Genomic DNA, 17,596 nt, shown 5'->3' on the forward strand with positions numbered 1-17,596 from the left:
GAAGCCAACTAGGGGAGGTGGATGGAATGTGAGAATATCTGCCTGGTGTCCCCAGATAACATCTGTTATGGTAAGTAACTGTGCTTTATCCTAGGACAAGCAGGCAGATTATTCTCACAGATGGGACGTCCTAGCTTAACTAAAGGGGATGGAGGGAGAGTTGGCCGCCAAAGAAAACATAAATGGTTAACTGCCATGCAATAAAATCAGATATACTATCTGATACTAGTAGACAGAGAGCAAGGGAAGGAAATGAAGAGAGGACTAATATGAGGTATACCACCATCCTGAGCAAGAGTGAAAGGGAAAAACCCAGCAAAACCAATGTGTATGGAGGCTCTGAATAGTACAACAAAACAAAATGGAATTGTCCAGATCAGAATGATGTGCACTACAAAAGTGTCCTCCAATTCATCTGATAATATGAAGATCTTTATTCCTCCAATGTCATAATGGTACATTCAAACAACTCTATGACTCAATGACTTGACATGTACATGTTTCATCCAACAGGCCTGCCTCAGGAGTCTATGAATACATATATATACATATAAGTGAATGATGAATATAAATTGAAATCGTCAAGACCAAAGTTATATAGTAATGCAAAAAAATGTATGTCATAAATACATTATAAACACATTTAGACAATACTAAGATATCAAATAATAATAAATAATGAATCATATTAAATAAAATTAGCACATATTATATCATATTTAATAAAAATTATATCATATTCAATAAAAATTAGCACATATTATGTAATAAACAGTTGGTATTATTTAAAATAGTTTGTATAATTTAAAATTTAAACATACCTTGTGAATCATGAAATAGATTTCATAGATGTCGATGGTCACTGAGCATTTTATGTTTTGATTAATTCCTTTTGGTGTTTTTAATTTATTTATTTTATAGCTAATGTTTTATATATCTATGCATTTATGTTCTTTTCTCTTCTCCTATGTTTAAATTTTAAATTATACAAACTATTTTAAATAATACCAACTGTTTATATTATCAGATGAGTTGGAGGACACTTTTGTAGTGCACATCATTCTGATCTGGACAATTCCATTTTGTTTTGTTGTATTTGTATCTGTGGTTTTGTTTTCTCCTGGTTTGTTCTGGCTCTGAATAGTAGCCAACCTCATAGTGGCTGGCAAATCCGGGCAGAAGAGAATGAGACGCCAGAAAGATGTAGGAAGAAACAGTAGATTGGATGCTGGCAAGAGGCAAGTTTAAGGGTGACCGGACCAAAAGACTAGTTGAAGCCATTCTTGTCCTAGGTCGCCACAAATGGGAAACAAAAGGGAAAGCTGCAAAGCAAAATGGAAGCGAGATTCCCTTTAAATATAGTAATGTAGAGTAATTCCCTTTAAATAGGCTAAAACTGGAAAAAAAGATAGGAAGGAGAGAAAATCTGTGACTATTGACGGGAGAATGTAGAAAAGTTGGAATGAAAAACTGGCTGACTGGGGGTGAGGCTATATGTCAGCAGTAGTACCCCCAATGCTACTTGAGAGCTCTGGTATGTCTTGTAAAGTGAAGAGAGCCAGTGCTTGAGGATTTCCAAGTAGAAGTAGTACTTGTCAAGATATCTGCTGGAAAACAGGGGACTAACAAAAGTAGGAACAGTTGGAGATTAGAAGCTACTGAAGAAATAGTGAACAGAGGATGGAAGTAATGGAATACTCCCATTAATGAAATAAGCAAAGGAAGTCCAGGGAGAGCAATATGGTTGAAAAGCAATATTTGAGATGAATTTATCTGAAACATCTGGCCTCAGGTTCTACTGCAAGGAAGAGAACAACCATGAACCTGAGTGCAATTGGTGGAGGATCATATCAAAAAGGAACTATACAGTAAAGGAAGCTAATTATGGAATGACGGGATGGGTTCTAGTAGGTAGGAAAACAGAAAGAGATCAGACAGTAAAGGCAAAGTTCTTCTGGATGTGAAAGAAAATATTATATGTACTTACTGGGAGTGACTTGGATTTTAACCTTAGACCTTTGTACCAAATACCAGGACTTTACCTCTGAGCTAACTTTTTTCAACTGAAGACAATATGAAACCAAAGATCAAAAACTCAGGAGAACTAAAATGGAAACAGGCATATGATCCTGTGAGTTAGAATGGCTTCTTAGGACTTTGTTTAAAAGCTTAGAAGCAAGAAACAAGGCTAGGGCCACCAATGGAAGAATGATATTGGTTAGGTAGCAGAAGAATGTGAGAAACAATCGTGCAACCAGAGGTTGAAAATTGAGGTTAATAAAGAGACAACAAGTTGGATTATCCAAATTGGAGCAAACATGACGGTATAAGAATTTCACAAAAGTACAAGATAAAAAAATTTGCAGTGGAATAGAAAGTCCACTAGGCTAGTAGGAAAGAACTGGAAGCAAAAGCATTCTGTATGCCTTGTAGAAATACAGGTAGAAGAAGCAAGGGGAGAATGCATATTGCTTGAGGTATGTGAGCGGATGATACAGTGGAAGAAACTAGAGAATACGTAGTGTGGTAATAAAGCATAGTACTACACAAACCAGAATCCAACAGAGCAGTCATTGAAGCTTTAAGGAGAGCACAGTATTTACTGTGTACATGGTAGGTCCTAATATATGAATGAGATCATATGGCTATCATAATGAATGGGGTGTGAAGCTATATGGTTGTAAACAATGGAACTTGAAACTAATGAATAAATATAACTCAGTACAGGAGTAGGAACATGCAATCAAGTAGGCTTGAGCTGTTAAAGTAAATAGGTGCCATATTTTTACTCCATAGAAAGTAGCAAACAATGTAAAATACCGGGTATATTTCAAGGAGTTGAAGCAGTGGTATCAGCAGTACTAGATAGGTAATACATTGCCCAAGAATAAGAGAGTCATGTATCCTTAAATGGATAGGCAGAGGCCTGTAAAAGGTGTAGAAAATATGAAGACAGATCCGTGTCGAGCTCCATTCTCATGGAGATGATGCGGTATATAAACTTAAGGTTTAGATTAGATTAGATTAGATTATAGATGAAAACAGGTTAGCTTGGAAAGAGATAAGATCATCATTAATAACATGTGTAAGTGGCCTCCTCCTCGCCTACAGCCACTCCTAGTCCTCCAAGTTGAATCTGTTGGAGTAGAAGTCTGAGCTTGAAGTGGTCAGTAGGGTGAGAAATTCCAAGGGAAGTAAGGAAGCCTCAAAAAAGCATAGTCAATACCCTCTGGGTCTAACTGACAAAATTATCAGCATTGATGGTACAGTTAGAGAATGACATGGGGAAAAAAATCTATCCCCGTCACTGGACCATCATCCCCTTCATCACCCCATCCCCAAACCCGCCATCCCCTTCATCGCCCCGTCCCCACCGTCCCCTTCACCGCAGCATCCACCCTTCCCTTTCGCCACCTTACCGCCCTTCAGCGGCCCGAGAATCTCCCTCCCTCCCCCTTACCTTTGCGGCGAAAGAAACTTAAGGGAGGGAAGGCTTGCAGTCCCTTCCCTCCCTCCGGCCAAATCTATCTCCCTCCCCTTACCTTCGCAGAGCTTTAGAAAAGAAACTGATGCCAGCGAAGTCTGTCTGTGCCGCCCTGCAGTCACGTGTGTGTGGGCGGAAGCTTCTCTTCTGACAATTGGCATTTTATAAACACAAATAAAACTAAGCAAGGTTTGACAAAACCCAACTCCCCTCCCTTTCACAAATATCCCCTTCACTATTGTGAAAACTGAACAAGCCAAATTACTACAGAATGCTACACAGAAAAATCAAGCTAACAGTCATACATAGCAAGAATAATGTTAGGGGAGTGCAACTAGGGCAACTGCCCCCTGTTCAGAGAGAGAGTTCTAAGCCAGCTGGAAGCTAAAGAAGCACAGCCTGGACTTTGCGGTCTCCAGTTATGTCTAATACCAGCTCTAGCAGGATACATATTTCAAATCTGAAATATTCTAATCACAAAATATAAAATAAATTTTTTTTCTTTCTTATTGTTGTTTGGTAATTTTATTCTTCAAATCACATTGGTCTCAGGCTTTGGTTTTAGGTTACTTCTGTCTTTATCGTGGCATGGCTGGCTCCTGAAGGTAAAATAGGGGCAAGAGGAGCTGGGGAGAAGATGCCGAGTCTGACACAGGCGCAATTTTTTTTACCACAGGAGTAAGACTTTTCACCGCTCCCACGGGGCGGTAAAAGGTCTTGTCCCCATTCCCGCGGGGCAGTGAAAGGTCTTGTCCCCATTCCTGCAAATGTCTCCATTCCTGCGGATTTAATGCGGTGACCCGTGGTTTATCGCGGTAAACGGTCCCCGTGTCATTCTCTAGGTACTGTGGTAGACGTTCTGTGGCTGAAGAACCTGATTGGTTCTGGAAAGGGAAAAACACAATTAATGAATGTGGAGCCCTGGAAGTTTAAAGAAGAAACCCAAGAAATTGACCCCTTGAATCCACAGAGAAGTAGAAATCCAAGCAAAAACAAACTATGGAATCTGATGTTACTGATGTCAGCTTTACTGATGTGAAAAAAGTTATTCACAGTCTAAAGGCAATGAAGTGCATCCACAAGTTAGGTCGGTGAAGAGGACCAAACACGGTCCATGTTTCGACCAGAAAGGTCTTCCTCAGGGGTCCTGTAGGTATGAATGCATGTATGACCATAATATATCAAGAGAATGTGTCAAGGTACTCTAGTGAATGCTGCCTATGACCTGATATGTGAGTTAACATAAGAGCAAAAAAGTTGATAAAGCTGAGATGTGCTTGTGCATATGTGAGGTGATATATCAGTGATGGCTAACCTTTTTGAGCCCGAGTGCCCAAACTGCCGCACAAAACCAAAGAATTTCCTCAAAGTGCCAGCACGTCAATTAAACCTTAATAACAAGATTTTAGTATCTAAAAACTCTTTATAAAGTTGCCTGAACTATGTAACATCATTTTTAAAGGTTGGAATCTTTGTATTGTCAGAGAATCAATTTGATTCACAATCCTTTGGTTTTCATTTCAATTTATTAGCAATTTATAATGTTTTAATGATTTCATTCATGGGCCGAATACACACATACTTTTCTCTGTCGCCGCACTCTTTGACCAAAAGATTTGTAAGCCTGCAACCACGTCAAGGTAGACTCTTTCAGCAGCTCCCCTCCCTCTCCCTCCCTTACCTTTGTGGCCAAGTCAAAATGATCTACCAACAATAAAATTTTAAAAACACAAAGCACGCTGTACGCAGAGAAAATGTTAATTATCATTTATATTCCGCGGGTTTTCAAAGAGGTCAAGGCAGATGACTTTATGCAATGTCACCTCAGTAACAACTATACAAAAATAGACAAATATTCCCCCTCCCTTTTTACTAAACCGCGATAGCAGTTTTTAGCGCAGGGACCTGCGCTGAATGCCCCACGCTGCTCTTGAAGCTCATAGGCTCCCTGCGCTAAAAAACGCTATTGCGGTTTAGTAAAAGGGGGCCATAGTGCAAAATATAGAGAGCATATATAAATTCTCAAAACGGACACATTTTGATCACTAAATTGAAAATAAAATCATTTTCCTACCTTTGGTAATTTCATCAGTCTCTGGTTGCACTTTATTCTTCTGACTGTGCATCCAATATTTCTTCCCTTTTTTCAGCCTCCTGTATGCTTTCTCTCCTCCAGACCTCATTCCCTCCCCAAACTTTTTCTTTGTTTCACCCTGCCCCCTTCTTTCTTTTTCTCTCTCTTCATACCCCCTTTCATTCTGTATGTCTGTCTTTCTCTCTCTCTCCGTGCCCCATTTTTCTTTGTTTCACCCAGCCCTCTTTCTTTTTCTTTTTTTTTGGCTCCCTGTCCCCCCCCTTTCTTTCTTTCTCCTTGCCCTCCCCTATGCCACCACCATTGGGAAAATGCTGCCACCGCCACTGGGGAATAGGCTGCCACTGCCGCTATCGGGAACAGGCCGGCGCCGAGTTCGCCCTGCTTCTCTTCCCCACGGGGCCGACCAACTCTCGCCACTCGACGTCAATTCTAACATCGGAGAGGACGTTCTGGGCCAGCCAGGCAGCGATTGGCTGGCCCAGAACGTCCTCTCCGACATCAGAATTGACGCGGGTGGCGAGAGTTGGTCGGCCCCACAGGGAAAAGCAGGGAGAACTTGGCACCGGCCTGTTCCCAATGGCGGCGGTGGCACTCAAGTGGCTAAAGAGATGCAGTTTGCCAGCCTAGAGAGAACACTGGAGGGTGGCCAGCTGTGCACCCCCTTGGGGCATAAAACCGGGGGAGACCGCCCCCCACCCCCACCTTGGTATACCACTGTCTGTACCTCACTCCCTCCCTATGACCAAAAATTCTCCTTTCTTCCATTCCCCGTGTACACAACCATCTCTTTCCCTCCCTTCCTCTCTCCCAAGTCATTGCCTTCTGTGTCCAAAAACACATTCCCTCCCCCACCTCAGCATCTATTTCCCTCCCTTCCTCTCTCCCAAGTCCATGCCTTGTGTCCAAAAACCCATTCCCTCCCCCACCTCAGCATCTATCCCTCCCTTCCTCTCTCCCAAGTTCATGCCTTTTGTCCAAAAACCCATTCCCTCCCCCACCTCAGCATCTCTTTCCCTCCCTTCCTCTCTCTCAAGTCCTTGCCTTCTGTGTCCAAAAACCCATTCCCTCCCCCACCTCAGCATCTCTTTCCCTCCCTTCCTCTCTCCCAAGTCCATGCCTTCTGTGTCCAAACACCCATTCCCTCCCCACCTCAGCATCTCTTTCCCTCCCTTCCTCTCTTCCAAGTTCATGCCTTGTGTCCAAAACGCACTCCCTCCCCCTTTTGTGTTCCCCGTTTGCCTCCCAGCCCATCTTAGCAACTTTCTCAGCAAAATGTAGCTTGAGCCGCGTAGGCTTGTCTTCTATTTCCTGCCTGTCCCGCCGCGCACACATAGACGATCGGAAATCTTCCCCGACGTCAGCGCTGACGTCGGAGGGCGGGCTTTGCTTAAGCACTCCCTCCGACGTCAGCGCTGACGTCAGGGAAGATTTCGGATCGGCTGTGTGAGCGGCAGGGCAGTCGGAGTAGAAGACGAGCCTCGCGGCTCGAGTTATATTTAATCCCGCGGGTCCCCCATCATCCCCGTTCAGCTCTCTTTCCTGTGCACCCCCTGGTAGTACTGCCCTGATGGCGGCCCTGCGCGTGCCATCTGCAAGGCCTTCGCGTGCCACAGTTGGCACGCGTGCCATAGGTTCGCCATCGCTGTGATATATGAATGAATAGCTAATGAGCTACAAGAACTCCAAACCTCTAAATTAAACAATCCTTGTGTAAAAAAAGGAAGAATAAGCTTATAATGCTGAGTGACCATAATGACCGGACACAAAGAAGAAACTAGATGAAAAATAGTGATCTAATGCAATATGAAACTGAGCTAGCTAGACTGTGACACAAGCAAGGGAAGGGGAAGAAGGATTACATATCCAATAGGTCTCTTCTGAGATTTTGTGGATATAGCAATCTACGCCCTTAAATAATATAATAAAATATATAAATCTAAGGCTAAAATGTCTTTAAAACAATGCACCGAGAAGTATTCGGAAATTAGGGCTTAATGTCTTATGATTCCTTGGTAAAATACTAACTGAAAATGAACATTGAAAGGAGAAAAATAAAAATGAAAAATGGCAGCACGCTATTCTATAATGGTCCTATTGAACAAATGGTCACAGAATGAAACCATGCTATATTAAGAGTTAACATAACTAGGCACTAACTGCTCCATGTAACATGAACTAATACAAGAATAACGTTAGCAAAGGTGGCAACATAAAGAGCATTTTAAAGCAAAAAATAGTGTGATCAAAAGAATACTAAAACGGGTCTGTGCACTATGTTAATAATATTCTTTAAAACAATAAAGCAGCTTGGCATACCCTATTTAAAATCTAAACAATCCTAACTATAGTGCTGGACATGCATTTTTATTTAAAAAACGAAACAAATTAAACGTACCTCTAACCCTGTTGGAAGAAAAGCTATAGCGCCGTGAAAGAACCACGATACCGCCATAAATGAAAGCTAAGAAGTCGCAAAACCAAAGCAAGCAAATAAGTAAAAATTAAGTTAAAAAAATAATAATAGGACCGTTGGAACTAAAGACAAAACTGCTCTAATCTTAGCATTTTTTTTGCTACTTCAGTTTGTCTGAGGTGTTCTTTTCTCACATGTTTAAAGACAATAGACTGTTTTCAGTCCAATTCTTTATATGTGAGTTTGCAAACCATTGAACCCCTGAGGAAGGCGTGTTCACCGAAACACGGACCGTGTAGGGTCCGGTTGGATTTTTATCACAGTATTTTTTATCATTGTACTTTTTTAATTGAATTTTCATGGTTTTATATATCAGTGTTTAATAAATTATCTCCAGAACATCTGTATCCACAGTTTTTGTTTTTGTTCTAATTTTGTGTATAGAAATGCTATAACGCCGTTAAAAAAAACTAAGCATTAGAAGGCTGAGGCAAGCAAATAAATAGAAAATTAAATGGCTGTGAAACCTGGAGACAAAACTTTTAAAAGAATTATAAAAAGGTGAACTTACCAGCAGAGGTTGAATGAATGACTCTCAAGCGTGTAGCTTACAAAGTAAGAAAGGTGCCTGATCTGAATGTAAATTAAATAGAGCGCCTTAAATTACATCATAAGTAATGGGTGGAGTCAGTGTAAGCATAATAGACTGCCAAACGTTCAGAGTATGTGGACAAAGGATTAAAAAATGCCTACAGGCCCCAATGGTGAACATAAATAATTTTTTGTTAGGAAATAAAAAAATTAAAAGAAAACAACTATAACGAAGAAAATAATGAAAATAATGAAAAATGAAGCGGGAAGGTAAAGTTGACTGGATGAAGCTTAGATACATATTCTTCACTCCGTGGAAAATGAAAAACTGACAATCATGCGAGCTGGCGTTGGGCGGAAAGGCACTCGCGCATGCGCGGTACAGGTAGTCTCAAAGTTTTGTAAAACTTAAAGTGACAGTAAAACTTTGTATAAAACTTTGTATAAAACTTTTACACTGGATTAGCGTGCGCTAGCCGAAAATCTACCGCCTGCTCAAAAGGAGGCGGTAGTGGCTAGCGCGCGCTATTCCGCACGTTAAGGCTCTAGCGTGGCTTTGTAAAAGGAGCCCTTAAAGTGACAGTACACTTTAGCACTGTCTGTACCGGGTTCCATGGATGACATTGCCCATCTGTGAGAATATACTGCCTGCTTGTCCTAGGATAAACAGCCAAGACACAATTGCATACAAAGAGAATTTTTGTTATCATTTGCCTCACACAAAAATAGAATGAATTTGTCTTACCTCAGCCAAGTACATACAGGCACCAGTCTGTTTTCCCAAGGCCTGCCTTCACCTATCTCTAGGGAAAACTTGAGAGTTCCTCTTTCTCCCTTAGGGACCTCTCTAGAATAAACCCAGCCTAGGTAGAAATACAGGCAGTCCCCTGGTTACAGACACCCGTCTTAAGTACAACTCGTATTTAAGAGCGTGGTTTATTTATTTATTTTTAAAATTTTTCTTTTCCACTGAAAAACTAAGTGGATAATAATAAAACATACATATTTACATACATACAAACATAACAAAATAATATCATACAGGCCCCTCTTCCTACATATCCTAACACATCTCTGCTTAAAGTATCATATAGCAGATTAAAGGTTGTACTTACCAAGCTCTAAAATACCTTTCAGAATATTAAGCTAATAAAAAGCCTTCATTTGATTTCACTGAGCAGAATTTCTAGTGGCATAGACTCCTACACTTCTCCTGTAGCAGATTCAGGTATGATGTACAGCCACATTAAGAATAGTGTGTGGTTGTGCATGCTGTACCTTGGAGAGAACACTAGTAGGGACAGTTGACCCTTTTGTCAGCTGAGAGCAGAGGTAAACACAAGAATCTTAAAATCTACAAGTTCTAAGTTACATACAAATCCAATTTAAGAACAGCTTTAAAAACATAACTCGTTCTGAAGCAGGGGGCTGTCTGTACTTCTCTCCTGCGAGTCCCTCCCCTATGTCTCAACACTGAGCTCCATAGTTCAGTGCATGCTGGGACCTGTAGTTCCACATTTGATTAGTACCTTCCTGCTGCCTGGTGGTATAATATTTGAAAAGGGGAGGGAAAACCCCTTAATCTATTACTGTACTACTTGAGTAACACCACCAGCCAATTGGATTTCAAGATATCCCTAATGAATATGCAGATTTGCATTTCTGTCACCTCCGTTATATGCAAATCTCTCTGATTTTTTAAAAGATATATACTATATATTTTCAAGCCTAAGGGAAGCCCCCCCATGAAAAAAATTACTCTTACTAAAAATTTTGATACCTTGATGTGTGGTTATAATGGCAAAGTTATCAAGCAACTAATGAAAATAAATTAGTAAACAGTTTTTAAAACAGAATCACCATAATAAATTATAAAGGAAAATTAATTTTATATGTTTACTGTGAACTAGCTGCATCATAAGACAGTACCACCATAACTGTAAATGGTGACATTTGGCACCATTTAGGGGGAAATTCTTCAAGATGCCCATAGGGCATTTAGCGCACGCTAGATTGGTAAGGCCCCATGATGAATTAACTCTTAATATCAGCAGCAGCTACTGCCACTGTACAACATAAGAGCAGTATTATAAAAATAATGTGATATGGGATGGTTTTAAAGTAAAAATGTATTACAAAACATCTAAACCAAGAATGTTTCTTGGACCAGGCTTTGTACAATGTATATATACTATACCTGTAAATATCAGCGGGTGTTTTGATATTTGGCAATTCTGGCATCAAATGCCCATTACTGTTATTGTTCTTTTTTTTACGCTTAGCCTCCTCTTTCTTTTCACTGAACTTCAAAGTGGTATTTTTCCCCGTGTTTATTCTCACCTGAAAATTTTCAGACATGAAGTTTAGTTATTAATTTACAAAGCGGTTAATTGAAGTGAATTGATATAGAATAAAAATCTTATGCTTGCCTAATTTTATTTTTTGAAGCAGCTCACAAGCTTAAAAGCTGTCAAATGTAGGGTGACCATACAGATCTATGTCCAGGGCAATGAGCACAGCTACCTTAAGCCCTACAGACAAAGATAGTTTTTGACTTCCCTAAGAAAAGCAGAACTGACATGGAGCTATATGATCACTCTTGGCATAGGAGATTGAAGAGGAACAACGCTGTAAATACGGTACTGCAATGTGGCCGACAGGGTGCAAATATGGAGGGGCACCACTGGCAGTGGTGAAGTAGATAAAGCATCAGTGAGTTATATCTTGCCATGGCTCTGTACAAAGTTCCACAAATGCTAGCACATAGACAAGGGCTCATTCAACTTCTTTCTACACATCAAAAATATCACTAATGTGTACCGTATTTTCACGCATATAACGCGCGCATTATACATCATTTTACAAACCGTGCATAACCATGCGCGTTGTACAAATTTTTTTTTACATAGTTCCCCCCCGACGTCCGATTCATCACCCCGAAGGACCGCTCGCACCCCCACCCCGAAGGACCGCTCGCACCCCCACCCGAAGGAATGCTCGCACCCCCACAGCCTCCCCCCTCCCGCATAGAGAAGCTGCCTACCGTTGTTTCTGGATGGCAGTGAACCCAGCTGCTCCCTCTGCCGGTGGTCCTGCCCCTTCTCTGAGCCCTGCGCTGCGCTGCTTCCTCTTCCGGAAGTCCCGCCCTTTCTCTGATGTCAGCTTCATTAACTTCAACTGTATGATAGTAGTAATCTTTGCTTCCTACGTGTTAGTGTTTCAGGTGTACTAGGTAAGAGGTGGCGGCAGGGATGCAAAAACACAGGCTTGGAGCTAGAAGCAATGTCTCAAGACAATACTGGGATGCTACAAATATTTCTGAAAAATAGTCAGCTACAGATTATGCCTGGATTTCTTTTGCATGACCATGAAGGAAATCATCAAATCATATGATTTCTCTAAGCCTGTGTACATTATTTATTTCTCACATTTAGCATTCAAACCAATTTACACGTCAAATTAAATATTCACATTAAAACATCCAACCCTCCAAAAATCTAACCAACTTCCCACTGGCATCCCTCAAGAGAAACAGGATAGAAAAACATAACCCAAGGCCAACACTACATCAGTTCCATGGCAGGAACCACATGACTTTGTCTTGAAAATTACTGTGAACCTTAAATGTTATCTAAAATAATTATGATTACAAGTCACCATCAAGGCCTTGCAGATGGTGGAAAATGCAGCTGTGAAGCTTTTCACTGGTACATCACGTTTAGCCATATTTCTTCACAGCTCCTTTCAATGCACTGGCTAATTTTTATAGGATTAAGTTTAAGATGCATCTTTCTGTTTATGTCCTATACTGAAAATCTATAGGCCAGGGGTGTCTGAAGTATTCTGTGCGGCCCCGGTCGAGAGCAATGCAGTATTTTCCTCTGCTGCCCCCGGGTGTTTACCATCTTACCAGCTCCCTCCTCTATCTTGCTGCAGCGTTTGTGCGGCCCCAGAAAATTTTTTTGGGGCCAATGCGGCCCAGGGAAGCCAAAAGGTTGGACACCATTGCTTTAGGCCATCTTATGTTTTATGTTTAGAAGGCAACTCTCAGAAAGATTAGGTTCTTTCTTGTAGATGTGTCTAGTGGTCTTGAACACTAGAGTTTTGCATCTGAACCTGCAAGTTGCTTGCAGAATGCTATCATCTTTTGAGCTCTGCCTACTTCCCAGGGAGCTGCTCCTGAACCCTCAAGTTGTACAAAAGCAATCAAGTAGTACTGTAATGACAGACATAACCAGAAGAAGGGAAATGGGGAAAAATCCACAACTCTATAATTCTATCCATAAACATTCTAACATTCAAGTAACTGATCAAAACAGACACTAAAACTGTGTGCAACCAGCACTAATCTTATATAGCGCTTGTAGCTACTTGCATATCCTGCTATAAAGCAAAGACTTAAACCAGACTTTGCTTTCTTGAGCATTTTCATGTTTTTTTATATATATCCTCTCAGTTCATTCGAGACAGAGAGTTCTCCAAATTCAGACTGATCTTAAGGCAGAAGGCAGGCAAAGCCCACTGACAGGGCGGGGCTTCAGGACTACTAGACACATCTACAAGAAAGATTATTGAGAACCTAATCTTTCTTTCTAGTTCAATGCGTCTTGTGGCCCTTAACACTAAGGACGTACTAAGTCCCCGGAATCTAGGGCAAGCCCACTGAACCTGACTTCAAAATGGCAGACCTGAAAGCAGCATCTTTCCTGGCTGCTATGTCCACCCTATAGAACCTGGATGGAGAAATGTCTAAGATGGTACTGACAGAGGAAACAAACTGCTGAGCTCTGACTTTGCTATAGGCAAATTGCAGGGAGAACCATGGTAAACTGCAAAGGAAAGCCTTGGACTTACTCATCTGAAACTGGGGTGTCATCAAACCTAATACAGAAGAATATTCTTAGCTTTGTGATGCCCATTGCTGGACTTCAAGATCAGGTGGGGGTACCCCATGAGAAACTTACTCAATCTGGAAATGGGATTATAGCGCTCGAGCAGGATCAGTTTTTGGCTACTAGAGGAATTGCTATACCTGATGCCCAAGAAGGGGTTCCGACGCTTCCAGCCACGATGGAGGGCGAGACAGTCCCAGTCTTAGTTCCCATAGATAGAGAAGTGGGGTGCAAAATCTAGTGCTTTTTCAAGAGCCCCCTAATTTAGGGAGGAGGGGGAGCGTTCCCACCAATATTAAAAGGAGGAAAAAGCTGGAGAAAGTTATTCTGGAGAGTTATTCTCTCTACCTTGGAGAAGGTGAACAACCTGTCTTTATCTACTAAGTCTATTCCCTTCATTATCTTGATGTTTCGATCATGTCTCCTCTCAGCCTCCTCTTTTCAATGGAGAAAAGGTCCAGCTTCCCTAATCTCTCGCTGTACAGCAACTCCTCCAGCCCCTTAACCATTTTAGTTGCTCTTCTCTGAACCCTTTTGAGTAGTACCATGTCCTTCTTCATGTATGGCGACCAGTGCTGGTTATCATGCCGCTGTACCGGGTTATGGTATGCCCTCACCTCGAATACTGCGTCCAGCACTGGTCGCCATACATGAAGAAGGACATGGTACTACTCAAAAGGGTTCAGAGAAGAGCAACTAAAATGGTTAAGGGGCTGGAGGAGTTGCTGTACAGCGAGAGATTAGGGAAGCTGGACCTTTTCTCCATTGAAAAGAGGAGGCTGAGAGGAGACATGATCGAAACATTCAAGATAATGAAGGGAACAGACTTAGTAGATAAAGACAGGTTGTTCACCTTCTCCAAGGTAGAGAGAATGAGAGGGCACTCTCAGAAGTTAAAAGGGGATAGAGTCCGTACGAACGTAAGGAAGTTCTTCTTCACCCAGAGAGTGGTGGAGAACTGGAATGCTCTTCCGGAGTCTGTTATAAGGGAAAACACGCACCAGGGATTCAAGACAAGGTTGGACAAGTTCCTGCTGAACCGGAACAAACGCAGATAGGGCTGGTCTTAGTTAGGGCACAGGTCTTTGACCTGGGGCCCGCCATGTCAGCGGACTGCTGGGCGCGATGGACCATTGGTCTGACCCAGCAGCGGCAATTCTTATGTTCTTGAATTCAGATACACTTTTTTATTCCATCACTGGTTCATTTGCATCTTCTTCTGAATCCTTTTTCTGTCTCTTGCACACACTTCTTGTGCTGTCTCCTCAGTCAACAGTATCTGGTAACCTGGATCTCCTTTACTTTCATCCAACCAATTTTGAAAATCACCTAAAGTTACATCTTTCTCCCCTCTCTGTTGAAGCATGCAATGAAAATCGGTTGCCTCAAAATCCTGTCTAAGACCAGATTTTTTTCTGAATAGTTGGTGCTGGTACCAAAAGAGACAATTGCATAGGAGCAGTCTGCTGTACTGGTTGGCATGGGAGACCTCAATGTCGATGTACATCTCTGTGGAGATAACATCTAAAGAGATGGAGAACAGTCCTCCAGGTGTCGACCTTTACTGTGCATTAATGAAGTCAATGCTTGGGAGGGTCCAGTGGCATGCCTAGATGGGGAAGAAATTTTGAGCTTCTTAGCTTTCCCATGTGCTATATCCCCTGATGCGTGAGGCATCGATGAAGAAGTCAGGTCTCAGTGCTGTGTGGAGCTCGATGCTCGACAATCCTGATGCAGTGCTGCTGCAGCTAGCACCAATGTCAATGCCAGTGTAACAGATGTTTGAGTGTTGAGATGTTTATTTTTATTAATGATTTACATACCATCCCTCAGAAACCTTCAGAGCAGTTTACAATAGTTAAAAACAGAACTACAATTATTAAATAGGGAAAAAACAACAACCCAAACAAATCACCAACAAAGACAGAGTATACTGGCACCTTTCCAGTCCTCCAAATACCTCATGATTCCCCACCAAAGGCCTGAGTAAAAAGATGACCCTTGATAAATGCTCAGAATCTCAAATAGGACAATTCTGACCAGATATCCAAAGGAAGAGAGTTCCATAGAAAAGGAACGACAGAGAATGCAGAATGACGGGTAGAATTGAGTTTTGTCAAATGAACAGCAGGAAGGGACATACATAAGAACATAAGAATTGCCGCTGCTGGGTCAGACCAGTGTTCCATCATGCCCAGCCTTCCGCTCATGCGGCGGCCCTCTGGTCAAAGACCAGCGCCCTAACTGAGACTAGCCCTACCAGCGTACGCTCTTATTCACCAGATCTGGGAGGATGAGCAGGGCAGTAGGGAACAATAAGATTGGCAGAATAGTATGGCATACCAGATTGAAGTGTTTTAATTCAATGATCAAAGTTTTATGAATGATACAATATTTGACAAAAAGCCAATGATATCCTTAAGAAAAGGAGTGATGTGGTCATAAAAATGTGCTAAAGTAAACAGTCTGATGGCAGTGTTTTGGAATGAATGTAACTTCTTAATCACAGTTGCTGGAAGACCACTGTAAACAATGTCCAGCTTTGATTAAACTAAAAGTTGCACAACAAACCTGGTCAATGTAAGGACAAATGGAATGCTTTAACTGTAGAGAACTGAAACAGGACAGTATACCTGAGGAATTATTATGGTGGAATGTAAAGAATTCTGTCTATCCAAACATCAGCAAAAAGCACAGGAAACAAACACCTCTGTGCCAACGAAATCCAATACACAAGAGCAGAAGGGGCCAGGTCTTCAAACTTTAATAGCAACCAGTAGTTGTAATACAAATGAATGAGTCAGTCAACCAGTCATAAAAACATCTGGCAAGTCACAGGACTCGAAACACAATGGGGCTCTTAATCGAAAGAGAAAAACATCTAAAAACCGGCCTAAGTCGGCACTTGGACGAACATTTATCAAAAACGTCCAAGTGTCAAAATTAAAAACAGGTTTTGGATGTATTTCTACACGACCTAGGCTTTCATAGTGCTGCTCAACATCCAAAGCTAAACGGGGCGTTTTGGGAGGCATGTTGAGAGCGGGAGTTGGGCGGGACGTGGGCTGGCTTAGACTTAGTCGTACAGCATGTATAACCGAAAGTTATATATCCCAGGATCGACGGAACTTGGACGTTGTGACTTAGACCATGTAAAACATGGTCTAAGTCACAAAAAACCACCTAAACTCACCAGATAAGCACTGCAAACACATAACACAGACCCCCACACACTACCCCAGTGATCACCAACCCCCCCCCATAAAAAATTTATTCACAACGTTAAATTTCAGCCAGCAGACCATCATCACCTGGCAGCCTGGCATAGGAAAGCCTAGTTGTCCAGCCAAGAGGCAGCTTAAGTCATCTTGGGGGTGGGTTAGGGACCCATAGAGAGGAGGACCCATGCCCAAAAGCCCCTGTAATTACTGCATTGATACTTAAACATGTGCACTGCCCTATACACCCCCAAAACCCTTTTTTACTGGCATATAAGTGGCTCCTGCAGCCATAAGGGCTATTGGGGTGGTAGATAAGTGGGTCTATGGGATTCTGGAGGTGGTTTGGGGGGCTCACCATCACCTATAAGGGAGCTGTAGTGAGAAGAAGCTATGGCACCCTTTTTGTGAAGTTCACAGCAGTGCCCTGTAAGGTACCCCACTATTTAGGTGGCATGTCTGGGTGTGCAGTCCATCAATTTGCAGACCCCTCCCACGTCCAACAGGGCTTGTTCTAGGCGTTTTGGACTTGGACGGAAAGTTGGACGGAAATGTGGTATAAAGATGGACGATTTAGTGGCTTGGATGATCAGATTGGCAGGATGCATAATTAGACGATTTTCAAAAGTAAAAAAAAGTTGGACATATCTTTCGAAAATGTGTCTTAGGCTCTTTTTAACTTTGGAAGACTTGCGAGATGGACATAAACGGACTTAGACGTCCCTTTCGATTATGCCCCTCAATGTGTTTCGGCTAAAACGCCTGCATCAGGAGTCCATACATACTCTGGTAAAAACAAACCAATAATCAAAATCAATTCCATAAAGGTAATCGATTCCGTAAGGATAAAGAAGTAGAAGGAACAGGAAGCTTGTTGAAACTTTTATCCAAACACCTAAATAT

The 17,596-nt window shown here is 41.8% G+C and overlaps 1 protein-coding gene across 2 annotated transcripts in view; it reads right to left on the reverse strand.

Moving 5' to 3' along the window:
• URI1 (URI1 prefoldin like chaperone) overlaps positions 1-17,596 on the reverse strand; it is a 211,327-nt gene that overhangs the window by 13,355 nt on the left and 180,376 nt on the right. For both annotated transcript variants that reach the window (XM_033941954.1, XM_033941953.1), the window contains one exon: positions 10,781-10,923. In XM_033941954.1, the coding sequence (XP_033797845.1) occupies positions 10,781-10,923 (143 nt within the window). The remainder of the gene's footprint in view (positions 1-10,780; positions 10,924-17,596) is intronic.

Source organism: Geotrypetes seraphini, chromosome 4 (assembly GCF_902459505.1).
Source record: "Geotrypetes seraphini chromosome 4, aGeoSer1.1, whole genome shotgun sequence".
Classification (NCBI taxonomy): domain Eukaryota; kingdom Metazoa; phylum Chordata; class Amphibia; order Gymnophiona; family Dermophiidae; genus Geotrypetes; species Geotrypetes seraphini.